Source organism: Vipera berus (assembly GCF_964194415.1).
Source record: "Vipera berus genome assembly, chromosome: 1".
In the NCBI taxonomy this organism is placed as follows: domain Eukaryota; kingdom Metazoa; phylum Chordata; class Lepidosauria; order Squamata; family Viperidae; genus Vipera; species Vipera berus.
In genome coordinates, this window is record NC_138202.1 from 285,445,604 (window position 1) to 285,457,708 (window position 12,105).

Sequence of the window (12,105 nt, forward strand, 5' to 3'; positions counted from 1 at the left end):
CACAAGAAAATCAGGCAGATTGTCCAAAGCCCACCAAAAATACACTATGGTGCACCATGGTAAATTTGTACCACTGAATGTGTTTCCAACAGGCCAGGAAGTACATAAAGGTAAAAAGGATAGGATTATAAATAGAAGAAGACCGACACTGACATCCCCTAATCTCTACTGAAGATGTTACCTAGCCTGGTAACGAAACATCTGGAAACCAACCCACAAGCTCGGAGAACAAACCTTCACCCTCATTTTAGAGTCACGTCACAGCCATGATAGACAAATCATGTTTAGAGATGCCATTAATCTGCCATTGCTGGCCATCCACAATAATTCTGACCTGTCACCTCTTTCATAATCTTTATTATTCCTGGGTGCTGATTTTTGAAACTTGCTCAACACTGGCTCTCTGGAACTGTTTCTAATCTACCATCTCCCTTCAATATTTAGGAGAGGAGTGAAGAAATAAGAATTGTACTTCCTTACCTGCAAGTAGTTTTCTGACCGAATTAAATACTGCAATAGAAGTTACGTCTGGTGGATACAGTTCCGGCATGGAACAGAAAGCAGACAAAAACTGCAAAGCAGAGTGAAGGAACTGGGGGTTATCATCTGCCAACTCAAGTTCTCTCAATATTTGCACACAAAAGCTTTGATATAGTTCCCTGTGAAAAAGCTGCCGGTTTTTGCTTGACTTCATGGGGTCTTGTAGTTCGTTCTCACCAGCTGCAGGAGCCACAGATTGAAAACAAGATGAATCCGCTTTGAGAAGAATAGTAATGTGCGGTATAAAAGCCAAAGGTAAAGGCTGGCCTTTTCTGTGGTTTCTAAGGCAGAACTCGACAGTTGTTCCTGTTTGCAACATGGCCTGTTTAAGAAAAACAGGTAGCATTCCTGAAATCTGTAGTTTTCCATCCGGTTGTTCTTGCAGGTACGTAGCCAGAACGTGACACAATGAAATTAATGCCACTAAAAGAACCTGGTCAGCTTTAGGGCTCCAATGGTCAGACTGTCCAGAACTTGTATCACATGGTTGGCAACTTGTGATGAACGACAGGAACTTTTCCAGGTTCAGTTTCACACTCTGCCTCCTTTCTAGGATGACCTGAAGATAGTGTTCCAAAAAGACTTGGAGCTCATGAAGAAACCCATCCCAAGCATCAGTCTTCAAGGCTCTGCCAGAGGTCTTGCAGACCGCAAACGCAGAGGTGAGGAGAACTTCGAGAACATCGCTAGCGTACAAAACCTTGAAGGATGAGTTTGCATGTCTTCCGGCCTGCAAGCATGCTAGACGGTGGAAGCAGGCTGCCAAAAACTTTAAAGATAAGGCTTCGCTGCAAGAAACGCTTGCTCTGGTATTAACTGTCAAAGAAATCAACAGAAGAAAGCATCGTGTGAAATCCAAAGGAAAGAAGCTGTCTACGTGCAGTGCTGAAATGACCTCTAGTATGCTCAAGAGCTCTTCGATATGTTCTTCTTCCAAGGTAGCGTAAGATCCGTCTTTCGCTAACGACAGTATACTGAGAGCAGCTTTCTCCATAGCTGCCCATGAGACTGAAAAGTCATTGCTAGACCTTACGCTGGCCGCATGACCAGAAGGGGCAGCTTCACACCACGGAGTATCTCCTCCACACAGCAACAGAAGAGGCTGATTGGGAATGTTTGGAAATGTAGACGAGAGAACACTAGCACAGCGCTGAATGATTTGGCTTAGGAAAAAACACTGCAGCATCTGCAGTTCTGGAAGAAGAGAGCTGTGCAATAAATCCTTAGACAGGTTCTCCATTGTGAGTAAGAAATCGTCCTCATCAGCAAAGGTTACCTGGGTTTGCTTAACCAAGAGTGTTTTCAGCAGCACCTGCGCAATATACTCTGTATCATCCTCAGAAAGGTAGGGAAACAGGACAGGAAGATTTGAGACTACCAGGTGCCAATGTGCCACTGGATAAGTAAGAGTAGTTATACTACTTGCACTACCATCCCAGGGTTCCAATTCTTCTCTGTTCAGGGAAGCTCTTCCAGACTGAAGAATGAAAGCCGCAGCACTTTGCAATGTCCGATGCAATGCCTCTGTCCAACTGGTGGTGTGCATTAGCATCCTCTTTATTTTTTGAAGCACCAGCCATTCAGTGCAGTAGCTGCTCGTTGGGGAGGAACACTTTGCCAGCTTATCTATCTTCTCCCAACACTCTGCATCTAAACCGGGAAATACGGTTGAGAAGTCCCAGTTTTCTTCAGAAGAATCATCAAGCAAGGGGGCCAAGGGGGAGCTATACTGCTTGCAGTTTAAGACAAAAAGAGTATCACTTTCTACCCAGACACAAGCAAGAAGAAGAGCTGAATTACTGATCTTCTCTGTCCAAAGCTCAAGTTCTGTTTTTTCTGCCTCAGAACTTCTCAGCAGGTCAAATAAAACTTGGATGAGATTCTTCCGCATTGCCTCCAGGAGGTTCTGGGTGCGATGCACAACAGTCAATGGAGTGGAATCATCTAAACTCTTCATGTGGAAGAGAACAGAAAAGAGCAATGTGCTTATGGACAGAAGCTTTGAGGCCATGTCGGAATCCCCCTTGACGTGAGGAATGACCAAAGTCTGACATTTCTCCATCGTGAGAGCTACTATATCCAGTACCTGATTGGATGGCAGATCCAAAAGACACTCACATAGCTTGGCCCTGATACCGGCTGGCAACAGTGGGAGTCTTGACTCTTCTGCAGCAGGACGTAAGATGACCGATAAAATTTCTTGGAAGAGATTTTGGAACTGGCGCAATTTGGTGTAAGTGGAGAAGACCGTGCTGACAAGGGCTGTCTGAGCTTTCTTTGCACGTGGTTCAAAGACCTCGGCATCAATCCAAGCCAAGGCCACTAAGTCATCCAAATCAGGATCCACAATCAAGTGATTTAATGAAATCAAGGCCTTGAGACATCTAAACCAGGCAGGTATGGTGGCCTGTGAATGATTCATCAGCAACTGCGCTAACTGACGGTAAAAATCAAACTGGACTGCCTTGTGCCGAATCCGATCAGCAGCCACATTATAAATATTATTGCTCAGCACCAAATTGAGAAGCTGCTCCACTGCAAGCAGCTCCCAGCTCCATTCTGACGCTGGAAGCTGGTTCTCCCAAAGACTCCCTCGCAGGCAAGAAATCCGTAAGCAGCCGTAAAGCTTGGTAAGCATGTGAAAGCAAACCAGATGGTCTTCCGGCTTATTATAAGTATCTAAAAAGAGCTTGAAAAGCAAAGGCACTGAATGCGCTACCACTTTTCCATGAAGAGCTGGTTCGCAAAAGGCGGCGTCTCTTAAAGAAGTCTGGATCGAATTGGCTGGGAGAAGCAGATTTTTCAAGCCTCCTTTCTTCGTGCCAACAGATTCCTTCTCTGGCAACAGCTCTCCTCTGTAGGATGACAAGAGCTCCTGTTGGAAAATACCAGCCTTGAGCAAAGTGTCTACATGATTTCGGACTTCCTTGCTGAGATGTGGATGAATGCAATCATCAGCTGCATCAGCCCGTACTTTCACTGTTAGCAAGTATCTAAGCAACAGGCATGGCTGCAGCAGGTGTTGGATCACTTGTCCAAATACGCGATTTGCATTGGTTTGCTGCCGCTGGATTAGAAGATATTGCCTGAGGCTCAGTTGAAGGACATCAAACAACTGGAGGGATACAGGATTTTCTGATGATAGCTGCCAACAGGTTAGCCAGGTCAACTTACTCAGAAGATGTACCAGAAGTTCAAATTTTGCAGTATAAACTATTGAAAGAGGAGGTTTGGAAAGGATGCCGCTACAACAGCTTAGCACTGCCTTGACATTCTTCAGTGTTTTTTGATTGTAAGCAAGAGAAAGATTTTCATTTATGACCTAAAGATGAGACAAGGTACAAAACAGAAGTTATGTTCAAGGATCTGTATCTAAATTAAACTCAGTTTCTTCTTGTATATTTATTATTATCTGATAAATCACATGATATAAACCATTTTATTTCCCTCCTTTTACATTTTACTCATTTAAAAATTGGACTATCGTCTGTTCTGGCTCTTTGTAATGACAGTAATTATGGAAATTCACCCTTATCCTGAGGATCCAAAAGCAGACAGACAAAACATCATTTACAAATGGATTATAGATAAGGAAGATTCTATAAAGGTGAATGTTAAATCAGGCAATGACTTTGTAAAAAAAAAATTTTTTTATCATACTAGCACAATCTGATTTTTAAAGCAATGTGTGTTTTATTTCACTCAAAAGAAGCATTTCTTGTTGTCAAGCCCCACATAGTTGGCACCTACGAACAAAGAACCACTCCAGAATCCAGGAAGGCATATTTAATACAACTCAGAGGTAAAAATATAGGTGACCCTGAGGACACAGAAAAACCTCCAAGTGGCCTCAATGACTGCCAGAAAGAGGGCTAAGATGACTGCAACAAATATAAATCCTTTCATTCTCCACCATTCAGTGAAAACTGAAGAAACTTCTTGGATGAAAAGCAAAACATCTTCAAGCAAAAACAAAGGAAGTTTTGTTGCCTTTTGAAAAACCACCTTTGGGACAACCATGACTTGGATGACTGAAAATCTCCACAGACATTCAGGTAAAAATATACGCTTGAAAACTTAAAAGTCCCTAGGCCAGGGGTAGGCAACCTCGGCTCTTTTATGACTCGTGGACTTCAACTCCCAGAATTCCTGAGCCAGCCATGCTGGCTCAGGAATTCTGGGAGTTGAAGTCCACGAGTCATAAAAGAGCCGAGGTTGCCTACCCTGGCCCTAGGCAGTCTGGGAGCATTTCCTTTCTAACACACACACACACACACACACACACACACACACACACACACACACACGATATCAAAGTTGTGTTGCCTTGTTTCACATCAGCTGAATCCTCCATTTGCTTCTCATAGTCTCTCATATTTTCTCACTAAAAAACAAAACATCTTTTATCTATCTCCGGAAGCTAAAAAATATTATGCTCTGTTAAAGCTTTACAACAATTAGTGGGATTTTGTTCTTGAATAACATGTAAATAGTCAAGTGTAACAATCAATATTCTTTGGCTGGGAAGATATGGCATCTAGTATGTACATTTAAAAGTATAATGTATTGTTCTAAATTCTCATTCACAATTCTATCTCAAGAAGATACGTATTAATTCTTTAAAAAAACACCCCTATTTATAGCTACAATGTACAACAGTGATACTAAGTTAAAATGTCTAACTAGTGAATATACTGGTATCACACAATATTCCTGCAAGTACCAATATATTTTTATGTGCTCAACATACATACCTGCTTATAGATATTTATAAATGACTGCTGGATTGCAATAGTACTGCCCAAGCTGGCATCTTCCAGATGTGTTGTAACAGCAAACAATTCCCTGGCTGGAATTCTTTGAGTTGCAACCAAGACACAATTGGAGACAGCTAAACTAAGAAAAGCTGTTCATAAAGAAATATAGCTTCCAGAAAGTATCAGATTATTATGGGAGAGTTGCAAAAAAATTTGCAACTGAAATTGTGATTTAAAGAGAAAAGGTTCAGCAGATAGTCAGCAAGATCTCAAAGCAATCTGGGCATTATTTCCAAAGGAAGATGGATCTATGTAAAAGTTTATTTCTTTATAAACATACCTGTGCAATTGTAAAACGCAGAGTTACCGTTTTTCCATCGTTGAAAAGATTCTGCAGCTTTTTGCTGTGAATGATGCCATCCAGGTAAATCCAAAGCTTCTCAATTATTTCATCTGGCAATTCAAGTTTCTTATTGTAGCAGGAAACCAAGCTATGACTCACCCAATCAAGTAAGACCTGTATCCACCAAAATACCCATACATACATATTAACAATGATTGTTTTAGATAGGATAGGGGACACAAAGCAGTTTGAGGCAAATAATGTGATTCCTAAAAATAAACAAATCTGTTTCACTAATGCAGGACATGGAAGGGCAACTCAATACTTATGTATAAATGTCAGGCTTCCAGTATTGTGATTAAAGAGACGACTATATCAAAACATAGAGATTCATTCTACTTCCTTATTAACAGTCCTCACCACCTTGTACATCTGTTATATAGCTTGCAACTAAAGCTGCCTGTACCTGTAGGACTATATCTGGGCACACATGATCTTTTTCTTTTCTTGTTCTTTTCTTTTCCTCACAATCAGAGAGATCTCCCAATTTCCAAAACTCCCATCAAAGATTATTTACGCTTAAAATTTGGATTCTATATGTATTGGATGTGGGTGATGTGACCCTTCCAAAAATTCACTAAAGCTACATTTTCACACGCATGGAAATACTAGGAACTTCAGTGGAATAGAACAACACATTTAATTTTACATGACAAAGAGAAACATAGATAAGACCTACTAGTATATAACTACCGTGTTTCCCCAAAAATAAGCCCCACCCCATAAATAAGACCTACCCTGATTTTGGGGGTGGGTGGGCGGGCCTAATATAAGCCCTACCCCCAAAATAAGCCCTCGTTAGGACCCCGCCCACTGTCCCACCTCGCTGCTGCAATGGGACAGGAAAGCATGTGTTGCGCCACTGCCGCCACGAGGCCAGGCAGGCAGGCAGGGGAGGGGGTGGAGCTGCCCCACGCACCCCGCACCCGCTTCCTTCAGCCCCACCCCCGCTGTCAGGCCATTCCTTGCTCGGCGACCTTCCCTTTCTCTCCCCTCCCAAACCGGACTGCCATGCTGGAGGATGGGTGGTTTAGGCCTGGTCCCCCTCTGCCATTTCAGAGCCAGCGGGGAGTGATGGCGAAAGGCTCTGCTGCTACTGTGCACCGCAGGGGCTTTCTTCGTGCTTCACCCCACAGATCACCTGCCCGGCGGCAGCTGCTGCCTCCTCCTCCACCACCAATTCTCCCATGGCTTGCACCGGGACTGGGCGGCACAAGCCTCCCCCGCCGCCTCCCTCCGTCAGCCCTCAATCTGGAAAATAATGAATTATTCTCATAAATTACAGAAGGTTTTCTGCTACTAACAGACCCTTCATTGTAGGTAAGTTACTATGTACAGACTTAACAAAATTCAGTCCTTATATAGCATCCATGTCTTTGGTTTCAGTCAATGTTGGTCTTGGGTGCCCAGGGATATGTCCCATGTTCCCAGTAATATCAGAGGTGCTACCATATTAGGAATCCTTAATTGTGACTAGATGGGAGAATTAATAACTTTTTAGTTTGGTTTCAAAGGGCAATGTACAAATTTTTAAAATAAAGCAATAAGATCTATATCTGCATGGTATGTTGGTATTTCATGGATGAAATCCAATGTAAGGAGTATGTTTCTGCTTGAGTTACAGATCTTTTCTTTCTCCAACCTTCTGCATGTCCTCAAAGTCTTTTCATGAAGCAGCTGCAAAAAGGCAAGGAAATCTCCCTTTTCTCCTTTAAAAAATCCACCTAAAATGTAGTCAAAATTGTTGTCCTCCAAATATACTCTTGTGTAGGGAAAGAAATATTTTTTAAGAAAGACAATGTAGGCTTAAAGGTAGGTAAATTTTAAAAATGGTGAAAGAATGGCACGAGATGTTTACAAAAATATCCAGTACTGTATATTTACATTTCCTTCAAACACAATTTCTAACATTACAGAAATATAGTAAGAATGGTGTGTTATGATAAAAACACCCTCTCGTGAAAAACAAAACAATTTGACATTTGAGCTATTCAAATGCTTCTTCGAGTATCAAATTAATTCTCATCCACTGTCACTTAAACTTGGATAAAATAAGTGATTAAAAAGTTTTAAATAACTAAGCTTTCTTTTGGTTGAAGAAAGAGTGCCAAGCAGGTTCAAGACTTCCTAATATAAAAACAGCATGGAACATCTTTTAAGGCAGAAACTTGGCCCTTTTATGATGCGCTGGCTGAGGAATTCTGGGAGTTGAAGTCCACAAGTCATAAAAGGGCCAAGTTTGAAGACCCCTGTTTTAAGGGAAAACATATAATGAAATACATTACTTGTTCTTTGTTTGGAAGGAAACATTGATGAGAAATCCACGCAAACCGGGCCAACTTGAGTTTGTCCTCCCAAGATGTCTTTGAGCTTTTCAGCTTCAGATGAATGCCAGAGTAAATTGCAGCCATGGAAGGAGCACCTGAAAATTATTTAAAGCTGAATATTAATTATGTTTCTAGCCAAATTTTCATGACAGCTCCTTAAAACTGCTGCATATCTGTTCCGGTCTGCAATATAGTTGGTACCAGTTGAAAAAAGCAAGTTCTATAATTCAATTCTCATACCTCCTAAGAATTCATTGATGGTACAAGCAGTCCTCAACTTATGACAATTGGAACCAGAACTTCCATTCCTAAGCAAGGTGGTTGTTAAGTGAGCCACACCCAATTTTACAATCTTTTAGCCACAGGTTTCCCCATTGACTTTATTGTCAGAAGCCAGATGGCAAGGTTGCAAATGGCAATCACGTGACCCTGGGATGCTGCAATCCTTTGTAAATACATCCTGTTGGCAATTACGGAAATTTTGATCATGTGACCACAAGAATGCTGCAACAAGTCATAAGTGCAAGAAACAGTCATAAGTTCCTTTTTTTTGAAGCTGTTGTAACTTTAAACAATCACTAAATGAATGGTTGTAAGTCAAAGACTATCTGTAGTCATTCACAAGTTTGCATTTATACTGCCTATCCACCATTGTAATATTGGGATAAAATAAAAAACAAATGCGAATCAACTTTGAAGGGTTACTCTAACACCACTGGGGGACCTTAAATTCCTTTTCCGGTGCTTAAGAAATAAAGAGAATATCTGCTGAAGGAAAAAATTATCTAATGTTAAGAGATGCCTAGATTTCCTTTCATAAGCATTTCAGCAGAATAAACAATGTTTTGAAGGATCTGCTCTTTCCTGATTAGAATCAAGCTGTAAGCCAAGGGTAGGCAACTATGGCCCCTTTATGACACATGAGACAGCCATTCTGGGAGCTGAAGTTCACAGATCGTAAAGGCACCACCCCTGCAGTAAGCTGTATCCCCAACGGTTAATAGAGTTGCAAGGGACTTTGGAGGTCTTCCAGTCCAGTGCTTTTCAACCCGTGGTACACGTACCACTGGTGGTATTTCGGCACCTGGCAGGTGGTACACGTACAACAGGTTGAAAAGCAGTGTAACAAAAAAAAGTGGAATAGAACAGAACAGAATAGAATAGAACAGAACAGAATAACTTTATTGTCACTTAGAATGTACACTAATCGGCATACATTAAAATGAAATTTCGTTGCATACAGCTGTCAAAGGGTCACCACCTCCAATATACACTACATAAAAATGACAAAAATAAATACCAAATTATGCATACCCAAATATTATATGACAGAGAAGCAACAGTGTAGTTCGGGTTATGTATACATGTCCAGGGTACAGTGGGGGGGATGAGCTAAAGGAGGAGGAGCGCTGTACAGGCCTGTGGGAGAATCAGCTGTAGCTGCTCTGTTGCCGGGGCTCTGCTGAGCGCCCAGGATCTGTGCGGGCTCTGGCTCACTGACGCTTCCAGGAGCAAAATGCAGCCTGGGGGAAGAGGAGTCAGCTGGAGATGCACTGAAGAGAAAATGAGGAGGCGGGGAAGAAAGAAGAGGATATAAAAGGAGGTGGTTTTGGTGGGAAAGGAAGAGAAAGAGATACAAAGAAGAGAAGCTTCTTAGAGACGAGCAGAGGGAGAGAAGGCGAGAGAACAGTGCAAAGATTAATGACAGAGGAACAGGCACAAGTTTCTTGTGAAGTGTGTGGTAAGTGGGTCTACAAATAGTCCTCAACTTATGACCACAATTGAGCCCAAAATTTATGTTGCTAAGTGAGAAATTTGTTAAATGGGTTTTGCCCCATTTTATGACTTTTCTTGCCACATTTGTTAAGCAGTTGTTAAATTAGTAACAGTTGTGAAGTGAGTCCGGTTTCCCCGATTGACTTTGCTTGTCAGAAGTTTGCAAAAGGGGATCACATGACCTTGAAACACTGAAACCATCATAAATATAAAGCAGTTGCCAAGCATCACACGACCCTGGGGGGTGCTGCAACGGTCATAAGTGTGAAAAATGGTCATAAGTCATTTTTTTCAGTAACAGTCACTAAGCCAACTGCTGTAAATTGAGGACTACCTGTACTTTATCACTTTTTTCCTTTTTTTTTTTGGTCATCAGGTTTTTGACACCTTCCTAGGTGACTGATGGTCCTCGAATATTGCCATATTCTAAAAGTGGTACAAGTAGCTGTCCAGACTCTTCTTAAAAGCCTCCAGTGATAAAGCACTCTCAACTTCTGAAGGCAAGTTGTTCCACTGGTTAATTGTTTTCACTGTTAGGAAATTTCTCCTTAGTTCTAGGTTGCTTCTCTCCTAGTTTGGTTTCCATCTATTGTTTCTTGATCTGCCTTCTGGTACTTTGGAAAATAGGTTCAGAGAATAGTATCAGCAGGGCTTTTTTTCTCATAGAACGCTCAGAACGAAGTTCCGGCACCTTTTTTGGATGGAACCTTGTAGGGTAGGCAAGGCAGGTTGTATGACATGTGTGAGTTCCGGCACCTTTTTCTTTTACAAAAAAAGCACTGAGTATCAGAGAGTGAAAAGGGCAAACTGGAACTAGCTAACCAAGTGCACCTAAGCCTAGCAAGTCATGTTAAGATTACCACTTCATTCTATGACAGCCTTCTCCTACCTTTTCCTGTTCTTATAGCAGCAAGGTGTGTCCTCAATGAGACTGTGCACAGAGATTAGATATATATCAAAGCTGAGCAGCACTTCAAGTGCACCGTCCAAAAAGGGTCTGCAGCACCCAGAAAAAGGTACTGATTCTTTAAGGTAAAGATAAGCGCTACATTCATTTTCCTGCACACACCATGCAATTATGGGGTTATGACTGTTTCAATAAAAACTGTTCAAATCAATAAAGTGTCTCAGTCTCACTATCTCAGTCTCTATCATTGCCAAACCTTTGTTTACTATTAAGTTTGAATATGCACATTAACTAATCAGATTCTTAATGCTGATTTGTTGACTGCTTACTTATTATACACTTTTATTATAATTTACTATAGTGTCTACCCCCGTAGAAACAACCTACCAAAATGGTCTCTCATTTCCAAATTCATGTAAGAAACACTTCAAACACCCTGCCAATAGTTCTCATACAGCAACCACAATCCCACCTCAGTATCATTCAGTTCCAATGCTAACATCAGGATTTCAACACAATGCCCCATGAAAACATACAATCAGCAGGCATACTTGTGCCTTCTATGTTTTAAACTATAATTTCAATCCAACCTAACTTTGCATGACTTACAGTTAAAGAAAAGAGTGAACAATCATTTGTCTGCAATGGTATATGGCAGGGGTCGGCAACCTCGGCTCTTTTATGACTTGTGGACTTCAACTCCCAGAATTCCTGAGCCAGCATAGCTGGCTCAGGAATTCTGGGAGTTGAAGTCCTCGAGTCATAAAAGAGCCGAGGTTGCCGACCCCTGGTATATGGCTTTCTGCTTGAGCAAGGGATTGGACTAGAAGACCTTCCAACTCTTTATTCTGTTGTATCTAGCATATGCCCTGCTAAGGGTCCATGCCTGGCCATCAACTGACCCCCAACCAAATTAAGAAGCAGTAAATTCAGAGCAGACTATATAACTTCCAGGAAAGTTTGCCTTTTAACACAAGAAATAAAAGGGCTTCCCCGTGGTTTCCTCCTCAGAGTCGCTTATCTGAAATGTCAAGTTTGCAAACCGAATGAGAGTTGCTTACAAATCAGTCTGCAAAAGACCCGTCTCTTCAAGCTGCCTTCCCAAAACTTGCCGCTCCGCCAGATAACAGCTTCCAGAGTCCCTTGCCGGGAGGATCACTAAAATAAAGAGGAACTGGCTTCACTTCCACAGTCCACCTATTGCTTAGGCACAAGTTACGTTTGCGAGAGGATGCGGAGGACTGTAATCCAACCGCGGAGACTGCGGCAGGCTACCTCCGACCCGGGACGGCTGCGAGGGGAGGACACCTCCTCTTCCCACGAGCTTCCCAGATGCCCCACGCACGTGTTCCTCCTTCCGGAACCTCCTCGTGCTCTTCTCGGTCACCTAATTAT

At 42.0% G+C, this 12,105-nt stretch overlaps 1 protein-coding gene across 2 annotated transcripts in view; it reads right to left on the reverse strand.

Moving 5' to 3' along the window:
- The window catches only part of URB2 (URB2 ribosome biogenesis homolog), a 28,362-nt gene extending 16,287 nt beyond the window's left edge, over positions 1-12,075 (reverse strand). Inside the window, exons 1-4 of one of the 2 annotated variants that reach the window (XM_081326260.1) lie at positions 11,986-12,075; positions 7,986-8,122; positions 5,638-5,814; positions 481-3,862 (exon numbers count right to left, since the gene is read on the reverse strand). In XM_081326260.1, the coding sequence (XP_081182386.1) occupies positions 481-3,862; positions 5,638-5,814; positions 7,986-8,111 (3,685 nt within the window). In that variant the 5' untranslated portion in view covers positions 8,112-8,122; positions 11,986-12,075. Of the gene's footprint in view, positions 1-480; positions 3,863-5,637; positions 5,815-7,985; positions 8,123-11,771 lie in introns of both variants that reach the window. The other variant, XM_081326259.1, reaches the window with a different exon arrangement.
- Positions 12,076-12,105: the final 30 nt, after the last annotated feature.